The 27,647-nt window shown below is 43.0% G+C and overlaps 1 protein-coding gene across 1 annotated transcript in view; it reads left to right on the top strand.

The window, feature by feature from the left end:
- The first annotated feature begins 6 nt into the window (after positions 1-6).
- TGFB2 (transforming growth factor beta 2) overlaps positions 7-27,647 on the top strand; it is a 72,126-nt gene continuing 44,485 nt past the window's right edge. Inside the window, exon 1 of the mRNA XM_080585079.1 lies at positions 7-158. Within this exon, the coding sequence (XP_080441205.1) occupies positions 137-158 (22 nt within the window). The 5' untranslated portion in view covers positions 7-136. The remainder of the gene's footprint in view (positions 159-27,647) is intronic.

A 27,647-nucleotide genomic window follows, 5' to 3' on the forward strand; every position in this document is an offset into this window, starting at 1 on the left:
GGTGCCCCCGGAGGTCATCTCCATCTACAACAGCACCAGGGACCTGCTGCAAGAGAAAGCCAACCACAGAGCCGCCACTTGCGAAAGGGAGAGGAGCGACGAGGAGTATTATGCCAAAGAAGTTTACAAAATAGACATGCAGCCTTTTTACCCTGAAAGTAAGTCTTCTGTGTTTGTGCATGTGTGTATAATTTCGCCCCCGAGGCTTGGCAGTGCCCACTGCCTTGAAATACCAGCCCCGTGCATCGTATTCCTCCTTTTCTGCTCCAGTCCTCAGCGTCTTAGATGGTTGCTTATAGGGTTTCTTTTAGGTGGGGGGGGATATGTATCTGAACGGCGTGGGGAGCTCAGCTGCCCCCAGACTCATTGGGTTTCGGACCCCCTCGGGTCACCTAGGAGCCCCGCAGGGTGCCTGCAGTGCCCACTGCCACCTACCTGAGCACGGCTGCCCCCCGCCTGGGATCCCGCTCCCTCCCCAGCACCGGCTCGGCTCCCCCGTGGCCCCGTGTGCAGCCTCCGAAAAGAGCCAATATCTTTCCACTGCTGTTGTTTCCCTTGGAGTGTCTGGATTGGGCAGGTTTCCATCTCTCCATAACTGAAAAGAAAAGGAGGTCTAGAAAAAAAAACAGAAAAAAAAATCACCGCCGGCTTCCCTTCCCTTCTCTCTGCGCCCCTCCGGCACATTGTCCTGCAGACGCTGTGCAGATCAGTACTCGGAGAGGACAGAGGCACAGACATCCTCTCTCCTCTTCCAGCTGTAACTAGCCGCCCGGTTCAGTTCATGGGCGCTTTCATTTCAGGTACAGGAAAAGTTTTCCCTTCTGGTTAGCCTCGGTTCTTGGAACCTGTCTCAGCCCGTCTGCCTTTTTGCTGTTATTAACGACTTTCTGATGATCCACGCCACGTTGTGCACAGCAGAAGGGTACAAATGCTCCATGCTGACCAAATCCACTTAGCGTGATTAATAATCGTAATGACGTGTCTTTTTGTTTTGGTAGTGAAGTTAGTGTACAGGGGAAAAAAGAAAAAAAAAAAAGAAAAAGCACCGCACTCCCTTAAAAGAATCTAGATCATCATCATACCGAGGAAAGTGAAATACCAGAAGCAGAAAATAACTCCACCGTTCGCGTATCCAAAGTCGAGCCCGTACTCTTTTCATTTCGTTCCCTTCTCTCTCTCTTCCCTCCCCCGCCACTTGATGCCCTATATACTTACTGTCTGGTTTTGAAAAGCACGTACCTCTTGCTTAAATAGATAATGCAGCCATCTTGGTAACTTTATCTTAGAGTTTCTAATTGCATTTTCTCCTATTTATTTTTAGTTTAGCAAGTTGTAGCTCTGGGGCTTGCTCTGTCTTGCATGTGAGAGTCCCAGGATGCCAGCCAAGGTATCCGAACCCCATGCTCGGTGCAGCTGCCTCCCTTTCTCCCTTTATTGTTAAATGACAGCATCAGGTACAGGACACCCTGGCAGTCAGAGCCATTTTATTATTGTAATTATGGCACCATCCCTAATAGCCACGATAAATACACTCCACCCTTGTTACCCTGAGGGAAGAAATACTTTTTTTAAAAAATGTCTATTTGGAGCCAAGTGGGTATGAGTAAGGAGGCTCCATGTAATTCACAGAAATAGCGAGAACACAGAAACTGTGTCAGTTTTCTACTAGAGCATGCAGTAGGGTTTTTCTGGTGTAAGTCAGTGCTCTTGGTTTGGGACCTACCAGGTCATGTCCCGAGCAGAGTGATGAGCACCTCTGAGCAAAGGTTAGGGAGGCCGTTAGCAGTGGAATTGACCCTGTGGCTGTCGCTGAAGGTAAAACGCCTCAGTCCTGACCACACATCCGTCCTTTTCACTGGCGTGAGCAAACGGCAGAGAATTGGTAGTCCGAAATACAGCCACAGACTTTCCAGAAATTTAAAATATCTGTGGTGTGTGACTTGGATGGCACTGACAAAAGAGGATCTATTTTTAAAACCTCGGCAGAGGCCAGGTTTGTGCTGAAGGATCGATCGAGGTTTTGGAAGAGCAAAGGAGATTGCAGGTATCTACCAACAGAGTGCATCACAAGTTTGGGATCAGAGGGCCCTGCAGCAGCCGATCCAGTACTACTGTGCAAGTGCTGTTGTGAACATCAGAGTAAGTAGGTTAACTGTTTTTCCACTGCTCTCTAGTTATACTGGACGGAGTGAACCTTTCCAAAAAAGACAGCAAGGAAGAAATCGCTCCACCATATTTTAAAGGAAGATCTTGAAAGCGCAGCTCTGGCAGCCCGGGGTGCTTGCTGTGAGGCGTCTCAGAGTGGGTTTTCTTAACTCTGCAGCTTCTGCTGCACTTGGGGGAGAAGGGGATCAGCACGGACGCGCTGGAGGTCACAAGCTGCTGGGAGGAAGGCATGGGAAAGATCAGTGGTTCAGTTCTTACCACAAGTTGTTAGCGTTCAGCAACTGACTACAACCCAAGTATTACAAATATGCTCTAATTATACTCATAGTCAGCAATATATCACTACAGATTGCTGATAGGTCTTTGTGGGGCATTTTATAAAGTTCAGACTAAATATTTTTAGCAATGAGGAGATTTAAAAGGAAAACTATAAGAGATATTGTATATACCCTAAGGCATATTTTGTCTTAAATATTATCCTTGGCCAACTGTACTGTATAAATACAGTAAATATGAATAGAACTGGCAAGGTGCCAATCTCCTGGGATGAATTTTAGTCAAGAAGGTATTTATGGGATATAAATAATACTGTGTCAACATTTAAAGAAGGGATCTGATTAGTTTTGAATTTATTCATATTAATCTTTTCACATGCTGTTAGTTTAAGACTCAAAGTAGAGTTATGCTAAGGTTTACTGATAGTTTGCACTGAGGAAGTAAGGGGGCATCTGGCATCTGGCTTGACAGTCCACTTGAGGTTAAAGACACATCTAGTGTGGAAATACATGTGGAAATTCAGCAATGTGGGGACTACCGGACCCAAAGCCAACTGACGTGAAAAGCGGTGGCAGAAAAAATACTATAAAGAGGTTGCGAAAAACCCAAAGGCTTTTGTTTGTGAAGCATGCCTGCATGTGTTGTGCTTGCGACAACGTGGATTAGAGTCTGGGAGTTTAAATCTCTCCCAAGACCGGCTGGCAGCCAGAGGTCGAGTCATGTTAGAAGTTTTGTTTTTTATCAGTTCCTCATTGATCATCTGGGGCCTGATATTTAACCTAATTATTGATTTGAGGCTGAATAATCATCATTGCACTGAAAATAAACAGAAATTTAATGCCAGCACAGTTATGTATTACAAATTGCATTACTAATGCATACCTGGGACACTAAAGAAAAAGAGGCAACACGTGTATGCAGGGGGTGGTGCCCAATTCTGTAGTTTTTATTTAGGGCAAGTTTTATCACAGTCAATGAGTTGGTCATTACTGATGGCTTAAGCCTCAATCAGGTATATTTTCAATGTTCTGCATGGTGGGAGATGGGTCTGTCAGGACTCAGTAGCCCAAGAAATCCCAGTTCTTCTGGGCTTGGTCCTGGTTTTGTATGGATTTTGAACTGTGTTAGCATGCAGTTGCCTCCTCAGGTTCCCGCCTGAGGTTGGTGGTAGGATTTGTCATTTCAGGAGCTTGGTGCCATGAATATTGCTTTACATAGACTGTCATTCTCCTGAGCGTTCACCTAATGAAAGACAACATTATAAACTGACTGGGCACAATGACATGCTTCTACTTTATCAACAAGGACTCAATTTACCAGTAATTATATGTATGTGGGCTCCTTGTCTGCAGGGTACAAGAGCTGCTGGTGCAGGAGCAGCTCTGGCCTCCCAGCACCACCATCATCGTCACCATGACATGAACAGCTACAACTGTGCAGCTCACGTGTGTTTGCATTTAGCAGAACAGAGAACTTAATCTTTCAGGATTTCCTATATTGTTAATGATACGGGAAGAGTCTCAGGAGGAGCACTGTAGTTTAAAACCTTCGAGCTGTGCTAACTCCATGGTAGGGCTCTGGAGCACCTCTTTGTAGGACGCCTACTGCACGTTCACCAGGCTTGCTGTCATTTTCACAGAGGACCTGAAGCAATGTGAGGGCTTCCCTGAGGAGAGACGTGGGAGGAACAGTTCCTTGTTCGTGAATGGCACTGATTACAGTCTTCCTATGTGGGGATGTAGAAAACAGGAAATTGCAGATGGCTTTAAAAAGAGGCAGGGTTATTTTCTGGACAGTAGTCATCTACATGCTAAGGGGGATAATAAAATAACATGCTCTGGTGTACTAACTGAGTACAGCCGAAATCAAAGGGAGCTCTCTTCTTCAACTCCCACTCATATCAAGCAGATGGTTGGGTGCAGTATGTGTGTTTCCTGACTGCCTTCTGAATCATCAGTCACTTGCTGGGAGAGGGGGAGGTCATGGTCTGGCACGGTAAATCCACCTCACTGCATTTCTTCTGGAGGAGGAAGCCTACACCTACAGAAATGCAAAAGACCTATGTCCCCCTTTTAGCTCCCACTACTGAAAGCTGAGAAGACCTACAAGACAAACATAGAGCTGTCGTCCAAAACTGTTTTCACAGCCCTCCTTGGTTTATATCTCTAGTGTCTGCTTTAAAGAGACACTTCCACCCTGTCATTTGTTGAGTGAAAATGTTAGATGAGTATCGCTGCCCCTGATGCCCCCAGCCCGCTGGTGGTGTTAGAATTCTACAGTACCAGAGACCTATCTGGAAATGTGTATTTGTCTTCTGATGCTTCGTGAAGCCCTCCCACAAATAATGGAGCTCAGAGCTGGAGATCTGCTGGGATTGCCCAGTGCTGGTGCTGCTCTTGCTGGCTCTGCTTGACTGTAGGACTGGGTGGGAATAGGCAATTGTGCAAAAACAACAGAGCACCATCTTAATCTTCATCAGCTGCCGGTTTTACCCGAACTCATCCTTGGTGCACAGCATCAGAACAACAGTGGTCTTTTGCATGATTGCATTATTTTGAAGTTGTAACTTCCAGGGTATTTCTGTGAGTTTGAGGTTCTTGCTTGCAAAATTGTGGAGCAAAAAGATGGATGAGGACTCTGGGCTATTGTCCTTAGTGAACTTCTTCATCAAGGTGCTGAAACATGCAGAGCTTCACATGCATGAATGGACTCATTAACACTAAGGTTATGTGCGTGCCTAATTAGCTTCCTGAACTGGGGCCCAGTTTACGGGGGATGAGGAAAGTCAGACAGCTCAAATCCCTCTTATTTCTTTGAAATCTGTCATTTAGGCATCAGAGCCCAGTCAGGAGGATATACGGTACAAGGTTTTTCGTAAAGGAAAGAAAAGGCTCTTCAGTAGCCCTGTGATCCTGAAAAGACCTTCCCCTGTTGGGCAGCTGGCCACTTCTGCCTTTGCAGGGTCTCTGCTAGGCTGCTCCTGTTCTGCAGATGAAGAGGAAGAGCCCAGCGTATCGTGACAAAACAAGTCATTAGTCAAGGTACAAGTGTTTCCATTCCTGTTGTGAAACCACATGCTGCACGTTTTTGAGCAGGCGGCTTTTGGCTGAAGAGTGATGCACTCCCCAGGTATTACTTAATGCAGTGCTGTGCTGTGGATGTTTCAGCTGATTTGTTTAGGCTGAATTTTTTGTTTTGGTCATTCGTTTAGAGGAAGTTTGCATTTTGCCTTCCACCCCAGGCTGTTGTTTTTTTCTTTTTTGGTCTGTGCTATTGACTGATGCCTAGCTCTCTCATTGCTGGCAGTTGGCTTCCCGTAGCAGACCATCCAGAGCAGCTATGGTTCTTCTTGAAATGCCTCCCCCGTGCTTGTCTTCACTGTCCTTGCTGCTGTTTAGTGCCTGCAGCTGAGTACCGAGCCATACAAGAAATACAGCTGAAGGGTGTAGAGGAGAAACTCGAAGATTCATCTGTGACAACAGGATGAGGAGTTGAAGAAACTTAGCATGAAGGGTTATGTTTTATCTCCTTCCAGTGTGACCAGTTGTTTTAGAGTTTCTAAATGACTCATGACTTCATTTAGTACTGTGGTTCTCCGAGCTCAAATAGCAGAGGGTCAGCCCTGGAGAAATTAAGTGCTAGACCTGGCTTCGTTAGACCTGTCTGGTGAGCAGGTTTTTATGTGTTTTTGGTGCTCTGCAAGTTGGTCCAGAATGGAGAAGTTTCATCTTTGGGCAGCAGTGTCCTCTAAAAGGGTCAGGTTTTCTGAAGGGAACTGCATGGCAGCTCTTGCATGCTGCTTGGAAAGCTCCCAGTTCCTCGTGAAGAGAGGCAGGTGGGGATGAGCTTGGTCAGCAGCACAGAGAGGCTGCTTGTTCGCTGTAAGGAGACAGGCACTGCTGAAATACCTCCAGTATCGCTGTATGGGTTCTCTAGCCTCCGTGCTTGGTTTTCAGGGGATGCAAAACCTTGTAGCAGTCCCTGCAGCAGTTATGGTTCTGAGTGTTGGAGAGGACCTTTAGAACATCTCTCTGTTGTTCAGGTTTTAATTTGAAAGATGAGAGCGCTTTGGTGTTATAACATGTTTTAATGCAAGAAAAACAATACATGATATTTCAATTTCCATAGGGTGGTCTCAATTCAAGTATCACAAAGCTTCTAAAGGTGTGTTGTTTTCTGTTAATCTTGGATTTGTCCCTCTGTGTTTTAGCTTCTCTACACACAAAAGTTCATGCTCTTCAACGCCTGGCACACATTTTTCTTTTACTTGTCTTATGAAAATATTTCTTTTCAAATAAGCATTATAAGTTGCATGTAAATAGAGTACTGTATTATACTTCATCAAAAGCTGTAGCATCCTTTTAGGCAAGCTGAGGGGAGGCAAAAAGGGAAATGTTGTGATACTGACCTTTTGCTTTGTTTGTTTGTCTCCTTCCCACCATATCTAACCCACGCTGCACTGACAAATACCGCATCTGTCTTGACAGGCGAGTTCACAAATAGTCATTCATTCATAACTTGGAGCTGCTGTAAGGCTCCTTATTGATTGCTTAATTTGACAGTTGTGCGTTTGAACAGACTTTGAAGAAAGGACTGCAAAATGACCGTACGTTCAGTCTGACTTTGTGAAAACCAGGAGGGAGGTCTTGTGTGAAAGAGGATACTGTACTTAAGTATGTATGTGTGCATGTGTGCATGCGCGCGCTCACGCGCATGCATATATTTAAGAGCATTAAAACATCTGGTGTTGCCAAAGCCCAAATTGGAATGTTCTGGGAAGGATAATTTAATTTTTAGCTTCTGGATTCATTTCAGTGATGGTAATTTCAACACTTCCTGGGGAGAGTCTATCAGTGGTTATGTGCATCAAATGCAGCAGTAAATCTGTCATTCTTTCCATTTCAGTTTTTTGGTCTTACAACTTCGTTATTTTTCCCTGTTTGGCTGGTGTTAGCATCCAATGTTTTCCCTGGCTTCATCTCTTTTAAACCCCTGCCTTGAATTTTAAAAGGCAAGCTAAGCCTGCTGAAGTTCCTTCTCTTGCTTGTTTTTGTTTAGATACAACATTTGCAATTCAGCAGCTAGCTCAGCTGAAATAGTGCTGGTAACTTACCTTTACTATAGTGATGATCGAGAGATAGCAATCAGAACATGCTGGTTTTCACTGGGTGGGGGAGGGACCAACAACCCCATGGGTGGACGCTGTACTTAGGAGAGTGAGGTACTAGGAGGTATTAGCAGCCCTGACTCTTTTGAAGTGGTTGGAGAGTACCTAGCAATCCCATACTTAATTAAGGTTTCTGGGCAATAATACCTAATAAACCTGAGCCTGCCATTGTGCTTTTAGATGATTTCTTATACCCTAAAATTGATCAAAGAGTAGCCCTTGCCTATATGGGCAAGCATTGTCCAATATAATGTATAAATTGTCTTTTGGGGGATTTGGGTAAGCAGTGATGAAGAACTTCTACAGGACTGCCCAGATGTGTGCTAGGAAGAATAACCCCTGCAGAACTTTTGAACTCCCAAGTAGCATATAAACACAACTCAGCAAATTTACCCTCTTTGCATGCAGCGGTGGGCTAAAATAATGGCAGAAGAGGCTGGCAGGCACAGTGTGATGAGGGTCTGGTGTTCACCTCTGGCAGGCTGCATCTCCTTGTCCCACCTTTGTTTGTTTCCAGGGGTGGTTAGCAAAGCTGGGAGATGTTACTGCTGCCCTGTGGATGTAATGACAGAGGAGCCGCTCTTTCTTCCCTTTGTTTCGCAGCGCCTAGCATTCACGCTTCAAGGGGTTGGTGCAGGAATCAGTCCAGTTGACTGGATCATATGACTTCATGAATACCCAGTAAGCAAAATTTATGGAGACTGGGGTCAGGTCCACTGACGTGTATGATATCAGCAGTTTGATTCTTTATCCATATGCCTACAGGCAATGCTTCCATAGGGTATATTTGCCCTCAGGGAAGGATAAACAGTGTATTATGTTCTCCAACGTGATAGGACATTTTAATCTGCCTGGAGATTTGTTGGATCCATGCAGATCCTTGGTGTTCTCATTCTTGCCCAATCTCTGAGCGATCCAGCCCAGTTTTTTTGGCTGTCATAGTTGGCTCTGGGCCTCCCTGGCAGAGCAAGGGCTATATATGTCTTGTGCCAATCACTGCTCCATATCATTTTTTTTCCCTGATGCACACTTTGGAAGTGAAGTATCCACATTTCAACATTGAGGTACGCTGAAAGATGCCTGTATGTTTCATTTGTTGTGCTTGTTACATGTTTACCTAGCATATAATGGCAGGCTATTGCAGCAGACAGTACATACAGCTTTAGGTTTGCGAGTGAGAAACAAGTTCCAGCTTTCTTGAAAATAAATCTGCTGCTCTGATCTGGTGGTGCGATAGGAACTGAGAGGCTCCCTGCCAGGATATACAATTTGGAAAGCAAGGGAGCTAAGTGCTTAGTCTCATTTAGGATGGACTCAAACAGATTGCTGGGGGTATGAGCTGTCTCTCCCTCTTTTAATCTGGATTCCTCCATTGCAGCTTACATGTCTCCTCAATGCTAGGAGCAATGGATTTGGAAACTTCACATCCCCCTTGCAAATCAGGGAAGAAAAGAGCCCCAAAAGGATATAGAAAAAGAGATCTTTATAAAGGTGGCCAGAGGCTGAGTTACAACACTATCATGTGTCTGAAGGAACTTACCTTCTTCCAAGCTGGAGTCCTATTATTTACCCACTTTATTGGGAGACTTAATTTTCTCTGGCTAGAAGTGTATTTGTTGAGGTAGAGTCTGGAAGGGAATCTGCCTAATGCACACTTGCCACAAGGCCAGCTATACATGTGATACAGCCAAACCTTTCCGTTTTTCTGCCTTTTGAGAGTATGTTCCCCAGATTAAGGGCCCTGGTCCAAAGCCTGCTGAAAACACTGGAAGTCTTTCCATTGACTGCAAAACTCTTTGGATCAGACATTAAGTGCTGTTCCTTTGTTTCAGAGAACAGACACATCTTCAAGATATATTGGGACACATTACTCTGCTATTCCACATAAGGCTTTGCAAAAAAAAAAAAAAAAAAACACTTTTAAAAATAAACACCTTAGTAACTTATTGATAGAAGCATTTGATGGCAGATGTCATCTGGGAACAGCATATGGCAGCAATACGGCAAGAATTGCAGAATAGGAGGCATGAGTTCATGTCCTGTACTTCCTAGGTATTCCACACCTCCCCCTATCTAAAGTAAATGACCATGTGACTGCAAAGGTCTTGACAAATAAACATGCCTTGATATATGTCTATCACTCTCCCCACAGTGAGTTTTTGTCTAGAAGCTCATCACTCCACATCCAGAGGCTTCTTGCAAACAAGGATAAAATCAGACCTTGGCGCCCTGAGCAGGGGGGAATCTGAAGGCTGTGAATAAGAATGTGGCAAGTCCCTAAGCAATGGACTGTAAAGAAAGGTCAGGCCTAAGCCAACAAGGTGTTTTTATGTTATCAATAAAATCTTGAAAGTCAGTTCTGAATAGATCCAGAGCCAGGAAAACAACTTCTGAAAGTCAATTTGCTGCATGATAAATGCTGAGTTTACAAGCTGGAAAGCCAAGTAGTTCGGGAACAAGAGCTGTGCTTATAGCATGGAAGCGCATGTGGTTTTACATTAAGCCTTTCTGACTTGGTATTTCACAAAGTGCCTCATGAAATAATGAGTTAACTTCAGAGGTACCTTTTTTTTTTTTTTTTTTTTTTTTACGTGGATGAAAAGTCAGAACAAATTAATTTTGAGCTGGTAAAGCCACTCCAGATTTTTCCTTGCGTTGTTGAAACCGGAATCTGTGCAGTGATTGTTTAGGCAAGCAGAACCGTCATTGTGGCTGGGGTTTTAAGAAGCACCTAAAGGAGTTAGGAATTTCACTCCTGCTGGTTCCTTTGTAGGCTTTTAAAATCCTAGGCTTTTATTTAGATAAAGCCTGAGTCAAGTAAACCTGCTTTGCTGACTAGAAATGTCCTGGATGCTGTTTTGTATCATGTTTGTACTACATATTTTTCAAGCCTGGGAAGACTCAACAGCCTCCACAGGTCTTACAAATAAATAAATACGAGGCAAAAGAGATGAAGAAATAGAACTTGGTTTATATTTTGTCTAAGAAAATCATCTCTATTGTGGCACTTCCTATGTCATTTTGGAGCAAGACTTCATCTCAATTTGGTGTGGCATAAAAAGCAAAGGGCTTGATTCTTATTTAATATAAGGCAAATTACAGTCACAGAATGTGAAATACCTTAGTGTAATGACAGCCAGGCCTGCAAGCAGGTTTCTGGGTGAACCTTGGTATTACCTCTCAACTGGAGTAGATACTCCTTTCAGCAGGGAGGAGACGTTCTGCTTGGGATATAAAGTTCCAGGTTTGCTCATAGCTAATGAGCACGGTACTGTGCTTTAGGAAGAATGAGACTCACGTTGCTCTGGGAGGCTCTGAATGGACACTGACCAATTAAAGCTAGATGCTACCTTGATGGTCTTCTAGTCTTCCTATGTGTGTTTTCCAGGCCATAGAATTATCTGAATTAATTCCTTTTTAAAAAGGTCTTCAAATAACATCTGGTAGATTTTTCCAGTGATTAATTATATTCATTGGAAACAAGAATCTTGGTGTTTTAAGTTGTTGAGCTTAAAGTTCTAGCCTTTAATGTGGTTTAAGTCTTCACTTGCTATTTCAAGGACCACTGTCAAATTTGTGTCCATTGTGTAGGCACCTGCAGGAGAAGGAAGTCTGGTGGATAGTTGGGGTGGTTGATCTGATTGAGGGTAGGAAGTCTCTGCAGAAGGATCTGGATAGGCTACATCAATGGGCCAAGTCCAATTGCGTGCGGCTGAACAAAGCTACATGCCGGGTGCTGCCCTTAGGTCATAGCAACCCCATACAGTGGTACCGGCCTGGGGAGGAGTGGCTGGAAGGTTGCCCAGCAGAAAAGGACATAGGGGTGCTGGTCAACAGCCAGCTGAACATGAGCCAGCAGTATGCCCACGTGGCCAAGAAGGCCAGTGTCATCCTGGCTTGTATCAGAAATAGTGTGGTCAGAAGGAATTGGGAAGTGATCAGGAAGACCAAGCAGATGAGGCCCTCTATAGATGGATAGAAGCAGCTTGTTCACAAGCCCTGATTCTCATGGGGGACTTCAACCACCCCAGTATCTGTTGGAGGGACAGCACACTAGGGCATAGGCAATCCAGGAAGTTCTTGGAATGCATTGATGATAACTTCCTTCTCCACGTGATGGAGGAGCCAGTGGGGAGAGCTGCTATGCTGGACCTAATTCTCACCAACAAGGAGGGCATGGTGGGAAATGTAAAACTCAATGGCAGTCTTGGTGGAGTTCATGATCCTGAGGGTACACAACAAGCTAGTAACCTGCACTTCAGGAGAGCAGATCTTGTCCTCTTCAGGGGTCTGTTTGGTAGAGTACTGTAGGCCAAAGCCCTGGAGGGAAGAGGGGCCCAAGAAAGCTGATTAATATTCAAGGATCACCTCCTCCAAGCTCAGCAGCAATGCATCTCAACAAAGAGGAAGTCAGGTAGAAACACCAGGAGGCCTGCATGGATGAACAAAGAGCTCTAGGCCAAACTCAAGCATAATAATGAGGCCTACAGAGGGTGGAAGCAAGGACAGGTAGCCTGGAAGGAAAACAAAGAAATTGTCTGAGCAACCAGGGATCAGGTTAGGAAAGCAAAGGTCCTTTTAGAAGTAAATTTGGCCAGGGACATTAAGGACAACAAGGAATGCTTCTATAGGTACATCAGCGTTAAAAGGAAGACTAGGGAAATTGTGGGCCCGCTCTGAAAGGAAACAGAAGACCTGGTTACCCAGGATATGGAGAGGGCTGAGGTACTCAATGACTTTTTTGCCTCAGCCTTCACTGGCAAGTGCTGTAGCTACATAGCCCAAGCCCCAGAAGGCAAAGGCAGGGGCTGGGAGAATGAGGAACCACCCAGTGTAGGGGAGGATCAGGTTCAAGACCTCTAAGGAACTTAAAGGTGCATGAGTCATCAAATCATAGAATGGTTCTATGTGAGATACTTCTCACTAGACCAGGTTGCTCAAAGCCCCATCCAACCTGGCCTTGAACACTTCCAGGGATGGGTCATCCACAACTTCTCTAGGCAACCTGGTCCAGTGACTTACCACCCTCATAGTAAAGAATCTCTTCCTAATGTCTAATCCAAGTCTACCTTCTTTTAGTTTAAAGACATTCCCCCTTGTCCTATCACTGCACTCCCTGAAAAGGAGCCCCTCCCCAGCTTTCTTGTAGGCCCTCTCTAGGTATTTGACCTGCTGTGATACGTCCACAAGTCCTGAGGGAACTGGTGTTTTTAGTTGCTAAGCCACTGTCCATCCTATTTGACAAGTTGTGGCGATCCAGTTCCCACTGACTGGAAGAGGGGAAATGTAACCCCCATTTTTGAAAAGGGAAAAAAGGAAGACCCAGCAAACTACAGCCCTGTCATTCTCACCTGTGTGCCATGGGGGATCAGGATCATGGAGCAGATTCTCCTGGAAACTGTGATAAGGCACATGGAAAATAACGAGCTGACTGGTGATAGCCAACATGGCTTCACTGAGGGCAGATCATGCCTGACAAATCTGGTGGCCTTCTACAACAGGGTTACAACATTGGTGGATAGGGGAAGAGCAACTGACATCATCTACTTGGACTTGTGCAAAGCATTGGACACTGTTCCACATGATGTCCTTGTCTCTAAATTGGAGAGATGTGGATTTGACAAATGGACCACTTGGTGAATAAGGAATTGGTTGGATGATCACACTCAAAGAGCTGTGGTCAACAACTCAATGTCCAAGTGGAGATCAATAATGAGTGGTGTTCCTCAGAGATCAGTATTGGGACCGGCACTGTTTAAAATCTTTGTTGGTGAGATGGACAGTGGGATCGAGTGCACCCTCAGCAAGTTTGTGGATGACACCAAGCTGAGTGGTGCGACTGACACGCTCAAGGGAAGAGATGCCATCCGGAGGGACCTGGACAGGCTTGAGAGGTGGACCTGTATGAACCTCATGAAGTTCAACAAGGACAAGTGTGAGGCCCTACACCTGGATTGGGGCAATCCCAAGCACAAATACAGGCTGGGTGGAGAGTGGATTGAGGGCAGCCCTGAGGGGAAAGACCCGGGGGTGTTGGTTGACGAGAAGCTCAACATGAGCCAGGAATGTGCACTTGCAGTCCAGAAAGTCAACCGTATCCTGGACTGCACCAAATGAAGTATGGCCAGCACATCAAGGAAGATGATTCTCCCTCTCTACTCTGCTCTTATGAGACCCAACCTGGAGCACTGCTTTCAGTTCTCAGGCCTCCAGCACAGGAAGGACATGGACTTGTTGGAGCAAGTCCAGAGGAGGGCCACAAAGATAATCAAAGTGCTGGAGCACTTCTCCTATGAAGACAGGCTGAGAGAGTTGGGACTGTTCAGCCTGTTCAGCCTGGAGAAGAGAAGGCTCCAGAGAGACCTTACAGAGGCCTTCCAGTACTTGAAGGGGGCCTACAAGAAAGCTGGGGAGGGATTCTTTGTCAGGGACTGTAGGGATAGGACAAGGGGTAATGGTTTTAAACTAAAGAAGGGTAGTTTTAGATTAGATATGCGGAAGAAATTCTTTACTGTGGGGTGGTGAGTCACTGGACCAGGTTTCTCAGAGAAGCTGTGGATGCCCCATCCCTGGAAGTGTTCAAGGCCAGGTTGGATGGGGCTTTGATCAACCTGGTCTAGTGGGAGGTGTCCCTGCTCATGGCGCGGTGGGGGTGTGTGGGGGTTGGGAATTAGATGATCTTTAAGGTCCCTTCCAACCCAAACCATTCTATGATTCTGATTGTCCATCTGTGCTTAGCAATGGTGAGACTGCACCTTGAGTATTGTGGTCAGTTTTGGGCCCCTCACTACAAGAAGGATATTGAGCTGCTCAAAAAAGCAGTGTAGTGCAGAGAAAGCAACCAAGATGATGAAAGAACTAGAAGACACGTTGAGGAACAGCTGAGGGAGCTGGGGCTGTTTACTCCAGAGCAGAGGAGGCTGAGGGGAGACCTCATTGCTCTTTACAACTACATGAAAGGAGGTTGTAGTGAGGAGTTGTCAGTCTCTTTTTTGCAACAGACAACAAGGAAACTGTCTCAAGTTGTGCCAGGGGAGTTTTAGACTGGATGTTAGGAAGAATTTCTTCATGCAGAGGGTGGTCAAGCATTAGAACAGGCTGCCCAGGGAAGTGTTGCAGTCCTCATCCCTGGAGGCATTTGAGACGTGGGTGTGCCAGTAAGAGACGATGATGGTTGGACGTGATGATCTTGAAGGTCTTTTCCAACCTGAATGTTTCTATGATTTTGCTGTGAGCAAGTGTCTTGGCTCCTAGAAGACCCTGAAATGGGGCAGCCTTAAGCTCAGTGTGGGCTGCTTTATTCAGCTACCAAGCTTTGGGTATGTTTCAGATCCTTAAAGTTTTTTTGAGCCAGTTTTTAAGTTTAATATGCTGTACTGCTTGAGACACTTCCCAGCCCCTTCGTAGTCATTCTCACAGCTACCCTCTGAAACTCCTTTGCTCTACTCATATGCTGCTGGGATTGTGGATAACAGTATTACAGAGTATTTCAGCAGTGACTGTGCTGTAATCAAATACATTCATATTACAGTCTCTCTGTTCTTATTCATTATTCCACAATTTATACAGCTAATTTCAGTAGTAGAGCTGGGAACTCTGCTAGGAGAAATAAAAATGCATATTTGGCTAGTTATCCACTGGGGCCCTCCCCTCCCCAAATCTTTTCGGAGGCATTGACTCTCAGGATGAAATCCCCTACTCTGTAAGTATAATCTAGATTCTCTCTTCCTAGGGTTATATTTTTATATTGATTCAACTGACATTTACATCTTCATGTCTGTATGTACCAAGCAATTCAACTCACTGGTATTTGTGATGTGTTATCTTCATTATTTGTCACATCCCTGTAATTATTTAATCTGCAATTGGTTAATAATGGCTTAGTTTCCTTCCAGGTCACTGATAAAAATATTAAATAGTAGAAGACTGTAAAATGAGCCTTATGGGACCTTGTTAGAAGCCTGTCTCTCAATAGTGGTTTCCTGTCTACCATTATATTTTGACTCTCATAAAAAAAGCATGGCTTTGATTCCTTTACTGCATGGCCATGTTGATGTCCTGCTGTTCCTGTTTCTTAATGAAATCGTCATGTAACACCAGCTTAAATGTCTTGCAGCTATGCAAGTATATTATATTAAAACACTTGTCTTATCAACAGGACTACCAGTCTCACTCACTAAGACCCTGGACCAGTGGGATCTGTTTCGTGTTGTTTATACTCCTTCAGTTCCTATGAGTTGATTCTCATTCCTGTGCTTTGCACATTTAGTCTCGGATCAATATAAAGCTGACTGTATATGTGAGATAGCATGGGTTACCCTGTTTAGGCACTGTATATTAGCAAATATGTTTCTTCAAATATAATCCTTAAGATATTTTCAGGTGCTTGGGATCTATTGAGAGACAGTTTTAATGATTTAGATAGTTCCTTGAACAGCTCTTTACAAAGTCTTTTGCAAGTTATTTGGTCTTGCTCATTTCACAATGTCTGATTGTAGTAGCTGTTGTTTTAAGATCTTTTGATTTGCTGCTGGAACAAAAAAAACCACATCTTTTCACCTTAAGGCTGCGTGGCTTTTTTATCTACAGAAGTGTATTTCATATTTCTGTGCAATTAACTTCAACAGTTTTTATCATGTACTGAATGAATGTCATTATTAAACTTCCTTAGTACTTATGTAAATGTCATCTTTAAATTTCTTGGCCATGAAGCTTTTGTGCCCATTTCATTTTGCCTTGGCTGCTCAAGGGTTGGATTGGTATATGCTTCATTGGGTTAAAAACTGGCTGGGTGGCCAGGCCGAAAGAGTCATGGTAAATGCAGTAAAATCCAGTTGGAGGCTGGTCACTAGTGGTGTCCCCCAGGGCACAGTACTAGGGCCAGTTCTCTTCAATATCATTATCAATGATCTGGATGAATGCACCTTCAGTATGTTTGCAGATGACACCAAGTTAGGCACAAGCGTTGATCTGCTCAAGGGTAGGAAGGCTCTGAAGAGGGATCTGGAGAGGCTGGACCAATGGGCTGAGGCCAGCCGTATGAGGTTCAACAAGTGCCAGGTCCTCCACTTGGGGCACAGCCCCAGGCAACACTACAGGCTGTGGGAAGAGTAGCTGGAAAGCTGCCTGGTGGAAATGGCCCTGGGGGTACTGGTCAATGGCCAGCTGAATATGAGCCAGCAGCATGCTCAGGTGGCCAAGAAGGCCAGTGTCATCCCGGCTTGTATCAGAAATAGTGTGGTCAGCTGGAGCAGGGAGGTGATTGTCCCTCTACTGAGCTCTGATGAGGCCGCACCTCAAATACTGTGTTCAGTTTTTGGCCCTTCACTACAAGAAGGCCATCGAGGCCCTGGGGCATGTCCAGAGAAGGGCTACGAAGCTGGTGAAGGGCCTGGAACACAAGTCCTGTGAGGAGCGGCTGAGGGAACTGGGGTTGTTTAGCTTGGAGAAAAGAAGGCTCAGGGGAGACCTTATTGTACTTTACAATCACCTCACTACAACCTCCTTTAAGGTAGGGATCGGGCTCTTCTCCCAAGCACCAAGTGATAAGACAAGACCTCAAGTTGTGCCAGGGGAGGTTGAGGTTGGATATTAGGAGAAATTTCTTTACTGAAAGGGTTGTGAGGCATTGGAATAGGCAACTCAGGGAAGTGGTTGTGTCACCATCCCTGGAGGTCTTTGAGAAACATGTAGATGTAGAATGTAGTCGTGTGGTTTAGTGGTGGACTTGTCAGTACTAGGTAAAATGTTGGACTAGATGATTTAGAGGTCTTTTCCAACCTGAATGATTCTATGATTCTCTGATTTTCTCATCTGTTATCTGCAGTTCTTATTTTCTGATGTATAGTAGGTCTCAGCAGCTTTTACTTTTGCTTGTAATGTTGTGATTTTTAATTTTTTCTTCTTGTAGTTGCACTCAGTTTCTGTCTCAGTTTTCTGACCTGAGAGGTCTTACACAATTCCACAATCAACAAATGTGGTTGAAAGGTGCCTAAAATAAGAGGTCTTTAGAAACCGGCTGATCAGAGAGTTATAATACCTCATCAGGAATGAGATATAAAGGCCTGACCTGACTAAATTGGATGCCCTTGTACTGGTGGAAGAGTTGCTTCGTACAGCTCCTAACTCTGGGGTAGGAAGTAGGTGGTAATGATGTATGCAGCACACATACAGTCAGCAGCTCTCCTCTGAAAAGAGTAATAGATTGGATGCTCCAGTTGTGAGGTTAGTTCTGTGGCAAGAAATTCTAAGTTTGGAAGACAAATAGTGTTTCCAGGTTTCTTTTTCACATTCATTAGCACAAGGTATAGGAGAGTTGTAAGTCGCTGACTTGGCTAGTGACTCCATGTTGCAAAGCAGTCAGTGGAAAGGCAATCCCACCCTGATATCAGAGACCTTAGTCTGTAAAGAATGTGTTAAAAATAGTGTAGGTGGCAGGATGGATCATAATTCATCCCAGCAATTAGGACTTAGTTAAAGGACCTTGGAATTAGGGATGCCTATACTTAAATAATAATTGATTTTCTCTTTGAGTCTGTTCTCCTGAAGCTAAACTGAAGTCAATTCTAGCACATATCTTCAGGAAATAATCATTTTTGACATGTTACTCTATTAAGCAGAATAACCAGCTTTTTGAAAGTAATCTTCTGATAGCCAGGATTTTATATCATGACTTGGGACCAGTCGTACATGAAGCTCTTCAGATAAGCTCCTAAAGGCTCTATTTCACTGTTCTGTTTGTTCTGCAGTGTTCTGCATCGCTCCATGTCCATCTCCATAGCACTCTCAGGCCTCAGTGAGCAGCCATACAGTCTGTGAAACATTTAGGGATCTTTAGAAAAGAGCTGACTGGGAGCTGCCTAGACCAGTTTGGGTGAAAAACTGAGATGAAAGCTGAACGCCTCCATTTGGGCAGGCAGGTGTGCATTTCCTGCATCCAGTCAGCTTAGGGGCATTAATTTCTGCAGGCTGGGGAGCTCTCCTTAACAAAGGATTACCTTTTCTGAGCTTTTCTATTCCTGGTTTGTACTGGAGCAGGGTGTAAATCATTTTAATTGCAATTATTGTTATGAAGCAGGAAAGATTGCCTGATTTTAATGTGGTTAAAAACTTTCACTTCCTTCTGACTCTAACATTTATCTGTTACCCACTGTCTTTATCTTAATCATTTAAAGACGTGTTGTCAGTGCTTTCAGTCTGTGAATCTTGAATTCTCTGCAACACAAAAAAATGTACAGTTTTCTTTTGGCTTTCCTTCTCCATTACACTTTTAGTTCTTGTATAATTCTATTTTTTTCCTTCTTTTTCCTTTTTTTTTTTTTTTGTTCCCCAGAGTGGAAGAGTTGGACAATCCAACCTGCTTTTCTTGAAAATGACTTGCTTTCATTTCCTCCTCTAGCCAGGGAATAGTTTGGAAACGCTGTTCCCTGGACCCTTGGCTGAGCAGGAGAAGGCAGCCAGCTGCACAGCTTGCCAGGGGAACAGGAGCGCTTCCTGGCAGAGGTGGGGCGAGAGGAACAGAGCCTGTGCCGTGGGACTCGCTTTCATCTCCTCCACTCTCTGCAAGGCAATGTTGAAATCTCCTGACTTCTTTTATATCTTCCAGTTCAAATAGCTGAGCAGTGACATCCACCGTTTTATTCTTTTTTTTTTCTTTTTTTTTTTCTTTTTTAATAAAAAGGAGCTACTTGATCTTATGAATAGTAATAGATGAAGAAATATTGGTCAGTGCTGGACAATTCAGAGCAAGTTTGTGTGTGTGATTTGAATAAGGGAGGATGGGCACTCCCATGTGCCTTGTCACCATCACCGTTGCCTTCAATGAATCCCTTCTTTGTATAATCATGCACATATGATTCTTGTATTACAAATGGGATCTAGGTCTATGCTTTATCCTGCCTCATCATGTTTAGGATTGGATGCATACTGTAACATTCTGGTTCCTCTGTGTGTTTGTATACACATGCGGATACACATATATACGTTCTTTTTTGAAGTTCTGGAGACATTTGGATTTGTTTGGTTGGTTCTGGAGCCCTGAATGTTGCAGGATATCTGAGCCTTTTTGCTGAGGTGAAGTGCTGGACTGGAGGAGTGCTTCAGCACTGTATTTGTATTTGGTGACCTGCAAACAAGTTGCTATCAGCAACATTGCAAATCCTTTATTTCATGGATTATTCTTTGAAATGAAGTTTTGCAGATTTCTTGGTAAAACCCAATTAAACTCAATTCTTCAGTCTCCACTGTTGGGGTCTTTATCAGAAATATATGAGAGAAAAGAGTTCTCTTCCATACCTCTGGGAAGTTTGGAAGCATCTGTCCTTTTTCATGGTTTCATCACAGACATGTTTTAGAAAAGGTCCTGGTGTGAAAATGACTACTATGGAGAATGCTTTCTATGGTTTGCCTTCAGGGTTGACATACCTAAATCTGTCAGTTTTCTCTTACCTTTTTCCTAAGGCATTTCAGAGAGATCTGGAGATGCCATGGATTCTCGTGCTGCCTTTGTAAGTGATATATTTATCTGTTTCTCTGCTGGTTCAGCTTTTACCTTGAGCGAAGTCAGTGAATGATGAGAGATTTCTGGCTTAAGCTAAAGTCACAACTGACAGAACCAGTGGTGACAAAAAGTAATTCATCCAAGGAACCAATTGTTATACTAGCATCAACAGTGACAAAGGAAAACTCGGTGTCAAGATGAAGAAATTTCCCAAGGGGTGGGGTGGAGGTGGGGAGCAACAATTTCTTTGATACATGGAAGGGGTTTTATTTACCTGTTATTGTGAAATTCTGGATATGGTGAGCTGAGCTTTACACACTTCCAGATTGGATTGATGCAATTTGTGCTCTTGAGGTTGGACTCCAAAATTGCCCATGGCTGACTTGGCCAAAAGCAGCCAGTACAACCCAGAGCAAATACATCACATCTGTGCTGTGAAGACAGTGTTTTCTCCATGAAAGTCTTTCTGGTAAGAATTCATGTTTCTGAGTGGAAATTGGAAGAGCCTGGAACCCTTCTGTTTTAGAGACTTTGTTAACATCAAGTATGAGAATACCCATTTTACCTTCAGCATTGTGAAGCAGCGGTACCATTTTTGGGTACTGACATCCAAGCAGGTAGGCACAAGCACTCTCAGTTCAAGGGCATTGGCAGCTGTGCTGGGTCGTTAATAATTTTCTCATCACTTTTGACAAGGAATTTAAACTTTTATTGATGTCACCAAGGAAAAAAAATGATGTGAAAGGAGTCTTGTTCTTCTGTGCCGGAAAAATGGAAAAAGAGAAAGAACTTCACTCTGTATATCCTTTTTTTTTTTTTTCTTTTTTCTTTTTTCTCTCCTCCTTCTTATTGAGAGGTGCTAAGTAAAACATCCATGGATAGGAACAGTCCAGCTGGGGAGGCTGTAACTGCCCACGTTTAGTGAGTCAGGGCTCTCCACAGCTCCTGTAACAGAGATCCTTTTCTTTGCTCCCATTCTGGTCCTGCTAGTGCATCAGCCAACTTTCACCCCATATTGCAGCTGCTGACAGAAAGGTTTTCTGATGTGAAGAGCCAAGGGCCAGCCACAATTTGTCCATGTATTTATAGGGATCATTTCACTCTAGTGGAAGTGCAGCCAAATATTTCTTGATAGAAACATGCTGCATCCATCTAACAACACTATCCAATTGAGGCAAAGTGAAGAACGCTGTAAGATTTGTATTACGGTAGTTGCTCAAGCCACAGTGAGAGATCAGGACCCTGTTGTGAGAGGCGCTGTTGATCTTGATGTACTTTTCCCAGCCCTGCAGACCTTCTCATCTAAACTGACAAGTCAGATAAAGATGCTCCATGGTTTAATCAGTTACACTGCCAAGGGCATGTGTGCTCAGAAAAAGGCTTTAATACAAACTAAAATATGTCTTCATGTGATAGTGTTCATCTTCTCATGTCTGTGCTAGTCCAGCATGCTTATCTTAGGAAGCAATTGTACATCAGAAATGGAGAAACTTCATGTGTCATTCAGTGCTACTGGTGTTTGTTTTGTTGTTGTTGTTTCCTTTTTCAAGGCCAGTCATTAATGATGACCTTACAGCTCCAATAACTTATTTCTCATCAGCAGCATGGTGAGTCTGAAAAGAGAAATTTAGAGTCAAGAGGATATTTTCCCAGAAGATTACAACAGTTATACTAGAGGTCAAACTTTTGGCTTCAGCTATTGGCCCATTTCATTTTAAATTTGAAATGCACATCAGGAAAAGCAGCAAGTTCAAAGTTTAGGATGAAATAATGCCAAAGACTAAGAAAGAAGCATATCGTAGTAATTTCACTAAAACTTCACCATTACTCTTCATACTGAATATATTTATTTTCTAACAAGCTAACCCAAGATAATGAATCACCAGTGGAGGAAAGCAGTGTACAACGTAGCATCATAATTTGGGGAATTCAAGACCAGGGGTTGGAGTATTAGTCATAATTATATGCGGTGTTATTTTAAGCATGGACTTAACAGTAATACCACAGAGATTTTGCTCTTTATGTTTGCATTATTACACATTTCAAATGTTTTGGTATAAATTATTTTAACACAGGGCTTATCTCCTTATCATAAGAAGCTGTTAAAGTTTATTAGCTCTGTAGCTGCAGGACAGTTGCAGCAGGCTTCTAAATGGATTATGCAGGAAATGTTAAATGTTTAAGTTTGTCTGTATATCTGTATTTAATAGCATGTACAAGTCATTCCCACAGAAGGGGTTTTAGGAGCCTCTCCTTCACATGGGCTGCCATAGAAGCTTTCTGTGCCTGACAGCTTCAGCTCCCTCCTCACAGCTGTTATTACCTAGCTGCACACTGGGCCAGGTTCTGGCTGGCTGGTGTGCAGCTCTGTTTATGTTAGTGGAGTTGATGTATTGATCTGTGCCCTCTGGGACCTGACCTAATGACATACATTCCTGAATTACTTTGCATAAACATATCTGACGTATGTAGGTATCAATAGATGTATTCATAAAGCTTGTTCAGAAATGTAAGCTGTTTGCCAGCAGCCCGTTATCACAGAAGAAACACACAGCTGGAGTGACTTCAAGAATCTGCTCAGCTGGTCTTGCATTAGAAGAGGTTGTAGACTACAGCCATAATATTCCAGTTAGACATTTGTGCAATCTTTTCCTAAAGGCTTCCAGTTGCCACCACAGCCTCCTCGTGCAACCTGTTCTAGAGTTTCATTATCCTCAATGTCCAAAGGTTTTTTGTGACAGCTGGCACAGATATTCCTTGATGCAGCTTGGAGCTACCCATGATTCATCCATCACAGACATGGAAAATGGATTGTTCCCCTGCTTTTTGCAGCAGCTGTTGACATAGCTGAAGGTTCTTTTATTGTGACACCTTCAGTCTTCTCTTGTTTTGGCTGAGACACACAAATTTACTTGTTAATTTGTGTTTTATTGCTCTGCAGAACCTAGTTAGATAGATGGTTCTCAGATACTTTCTCAGTCCATTTTTCCAGTCTTGCAGCCTGCGTACTGTATTTTTTGTCTAGACCATATTTCCCCCATTTGCTAATGGGCATGTCAAGCGTCCAAACCTACTGAAGTTAAGATAAATGTCATATGTGGTTTCTCCACTATTTGCAAAGCTTGTTATCCAGTCCTGAAGGCATTTCAGGTTGTTTGGACACTAATTGCTTTTGACAAGTCCATGTGAGCTGTTACTCAACTCCTTGTTTTCTTTCTTCTAGGTGCTAACAAATAGTTCATTTGAATATTTTTCCACTCTAGTTCTGTCTTTAATTCCTCATTACTTATTTTCCATTTGTAATAGATAGTATGTATCCTAACCCAGCCTTCTGCTATTACATATATGAGACTATATTCCATTTAAAGCTATCTTTTCTTAAATTTAGTTGCTACTAGAAGCAATGAGGAACACTAAGACAGGTAAGGGTTAACGTATTAATCTGTGGTGGAACTTTTCAAAAATCAAGGTAAGTCAAACAAATAGTGCAGGTGTCTGCAGTCCTTTGCGTCCAAGGGTGTGCATTGGCCCTGCATTTTTTGTAAAAGAAGGATAGGAGAATGGATGGCAGGACTGAAACTGAACTACCTTACTGTGGGTCATATGTCTGTGCCTCCAAGCATAGCTTAAGCATGTCTGTTTTTACACTGTGCTGCAGCCCTTGTTCACCAAATGCTCAGTTGGCTTTGTAGCTTGCTCTGCACTTGGAGAACTGAGACAGACCTCAGGAATCCCTTCTGTGGAAATAGATTGCAAACAGTGGACTGACTTAATGACCATGCAAAAGCCACTTGTCAATTTTTAAGTGTCACCACCACACTTTTTTTTTTTTTTTAATCAATCCAAGGCATGTTAAGTAGCATTCTTTACTATCTGTTACTCAGGGGTTTCTACAAGTTCTCACAGGAGCCTATCAGAGGAATAAACATCAGCTCTGACCCCCCGTCTTACATTTGCATCGCTGATCCCTTTTTCAGATGGAATTGGGATTTGATGCCCTTTCAGAAATGGAAGCTATGAAGAGAATGGAGAAGTAACTTATGAGCATTTTTCTTCATCACTGCCACATCCCTGGAAGTGTTCAAGGCCAGTTTGGATGGGGCTTTGATCAACCTGGTCTAGTGGGAGGTGTCCCTGCCCATGGCAGGGGGTTGGAATTAGATGATCTTTAACGTCTCTTCCAACCAAAACCATTATATGATTCTATGATTCATGCCCCTATTTTGAAATAACCAAATGAATTGAGAGTAACTTTTTCATACTCTCTTCGAGAAACCAAAACACAGTGGTATCATCTTTCTGACTGAGTGTCCAACATTGGCTAGGTTTGCTATTCCAGATCATACAATTGATATTTATGAGAAACAAAATATGACAAGTTCTTCAGCCTTTGCTTCTTTGGATAGGTACTGCTTGAGTTGTATGTTGAGGTGCATGGCACCTGTCCCAGGTCTCCATGATAGTGGTGCTTCATATCCTCTGACTATTAATGGTTTCTGAGCACTATTTGTTGAGTGGCTTACATTTGATCCCATGGACTGTGTTACTTTGTAGACAAGCTCATCTTTTCTATCTTTCCTCTCTTCCTTTTTGTTTCAGTCTCAGTGGCTCATCTACTGTATCCATGCGTCCTTCCCTTCACCCTTGGGATGGCTGACAAGGGGGAAGAGGCATTATGTGTTTGCAGTGCTTTAGGGAAGAAGGGATACAGTTTAACCAGAGATGTGTTTTATCATAAGCAGGTGTTCACGTACTTAACAGCTTGGTGTCTGATTTTCAGAATGAACTTATGTGGTCAGAAGCTGAATCCCTAGCTCCCATAACTTCATGCAGTTGTTCCCAGTGTGGGGGAACAGCCCTGATTTCTTTCAGCTGAGCAGAGTCTGCTTCCAGTGCACTCGCACAGCATTTCTTTTGATTCCTTCTTGAATTCAGTTGCAACATTTTAATTTTTATAATTGGCAAATCTTGAGGGTTGGTGTGCCATAGTTAATTACAAATGTTTACAGCATGGTTCTAAGCCCTGGGGAACAGGGATTTGTAATGGATGTGTTAACACCTAGCCACAGGCTGTTTCCCACCCTTAACAACTGTGTGTGTATGTAACTTCCATTTTAACCTGTGGGAGTTCTACACGCTTATTTAGGGGAAAGCTTCACCCTTGTGGAGCCTCACGTGGTACAGCTGTGATATTGTTTCAAGGAGATCATTCCAAATTCAGTAGCAGTGAAGTTATTTTAAACTCATTCATGTGCAGCTTTGTGCATCTCAGTTGAACACTCAAATGGTGATGTTGTTGTGAACTTTGTTGTAATTGAAGACTATTATCTTTTAATATTCCGTGTGGGTCCCTTCCAACTCAGGATATTCTACAATCTACAATACCCTTCACCATGTCATATACAGAGGCAGGGAAGCTTTTGTAGGCACCACTAACAGGAAACAAAAAATATCCCTCAAACTTACAGATGTTTCTGTGTGAGAAATCACTGATTATTCCTTCCTTCTAGACAATATTGATGAGAGCTCAGGTTTATACATACTAGGGTAGGCCAACAAAGAATATGAGGTTACAAAGAATCTGCTTGGAAAGTGGTCTCTCTCTACCACTACTGGTGTGTCCTTTTTCATTTAGTCTACTTGTAAAAGCCAAGTACACAAGTTTTTAGAAGTTACTGTTCCCACTACTTTTAGAGGCCCCATGGGTTATTAATTTAAAACAGACAGTTAACTGCCAGCTATAGCCAGGTGAAATATGGAACCATGGCAAACCAAGTAGAAAACTACACTGAATATCGAAGTCTAAGGAGATGCTAAATTTGTATCATGTGCATCATGAGGTAGTTTTTTGTTTTGTTTTGTTTTGTTTTTTTGGTGGGGTGGTTCTTTCACTTCACTTTACTCTTTCTGGTCCACTCCTCCTCTCAGTATTTATTGTTGTGAGGCCAGGAATGACAAAAAAAAAAAAAAAAAAAAAAGCAACGCAGCAGTTCTATAACTTCTCTTAATGAACAGGGTGGATTCCAAGGGAATGGTGTTACTGCCATAAAAAGTGCTGTCAGTTTTTGATGATTATGGGTTTCAGATGTCTCTGCATGGTTGAATTTTGACCCATTCTATTGTCTTTTGTACAGATATTCAGTCTTTGTTGTATTTTATCAGGACTTTGGACTATCTTTTAGCAGGACTTTGGACTTCATCAGAATTTGGAGCCTACAGATCTTTCTCAGCTATAATTTCTGCCCATTTTACCACAGCCCTAGTGAAAAGAGATGTCCAGCACTAAAAGGAAGATTCTTGATGTGATCCCAGTTAATTTCTGTAGTAGCAGACTTATCTTCACCTTTCCTTGCAATCTGAGAGCATGTTATTCCTGCTGCAGTGTTGCAGCAAGAAATCATTTATCTGCCTTATACTATCAGCTTCTGTTTTCTTGCATTGTCCTTGCAATTCAGCCAGTATTCATCTCAGTCATTTTATTATTTGCATTTATTTCTCATTATGGTTTTGCTCTTTCTAGACTCCAGTAAAGCTTCTGTATATGTAAAAGAACCTATTGCCACTTCTGTTTAAATTCAAAAGTGGCAAATATTTGTTCTTTGTTACTTGGCATGACTATAGGGTGGTTAGCTGTTTTCCTATACTTCTTATCAGAATGTGTCATCCTGTAGTATATTATTATCTGTGTATTCAGTATATGAAGCCAGGAAAAAGGCATCACTGCCTCGTGATTATAGATTTAATTCTTATGTAAATTATGCAGACACCTCTATCATGATTTCTGAACTTTCACCTCTGAAATATGGAACTTCCTTTCAATAGTAAGCTACCCTTGGGCCGGGTGTAGCTAGAATACCCCTGAAGCATACCATGTTTTATGTAAATATTTATAATATTTCACTGTCACATGTTCTTCTGTATCAGCATTTATAAGGACTCTGCCTCCAGGATATACAACCAGTACTTTAAACAAAATGAAACACCCAAACTCAACAACAACCCTCTGGACAATTCCCTGTTTCACAACCTACTTTCCAGCATGATTGGTGTTCCCTCTGAATATGGTTCTTCAGAAGCTTAAGTATCCTGTGTAATCTGAGCCAGCACCATGTGGCTAAAGCAATAAAAAGTATTTCTGGAGCCCTAATTCTGTAGACATAGGTCAGCTGAATACCTGCACAGCCCTACCAGTTGGAAGTATGACTAATAATGCATATAGAGCAGAAAATTTACAACTCGCTGTGAAGCATCACTGTAGTTCTCATGCTTCTTTTAACTAATGTGTTTGAAAATCATTTTTTAGGTTATTCTGAGAAGCAGTTGATGCATTCATAGTCTTTTTTGATCTTTAAGAAATGCAGACGTTGACTCTGTAATTGCTATCCATATTATTTATCGCAGTCATGGTGTTATATGATGCAATTTGTGGAGTTCTTTCACTGAATGTGATCTCTGTCTGGAGTCTGCGTTAGTTTTGGATCCTTCTGAACCATAAATGGTCAGAACATCTTTTTCTAATATTTAGTTGGATATAATCTT

Source organism: Anser brachyrhynchus (assembly GCF_964034855.1).
Source record: "Anser brachyrhynchus genome assembly, chromosome: 3".
Lineage (NCBI taxonomy): Eukaryota > Metazoa > Chordata > Aves > Anseriformes > Anatidae > Anser > Anser brachyrhynchus.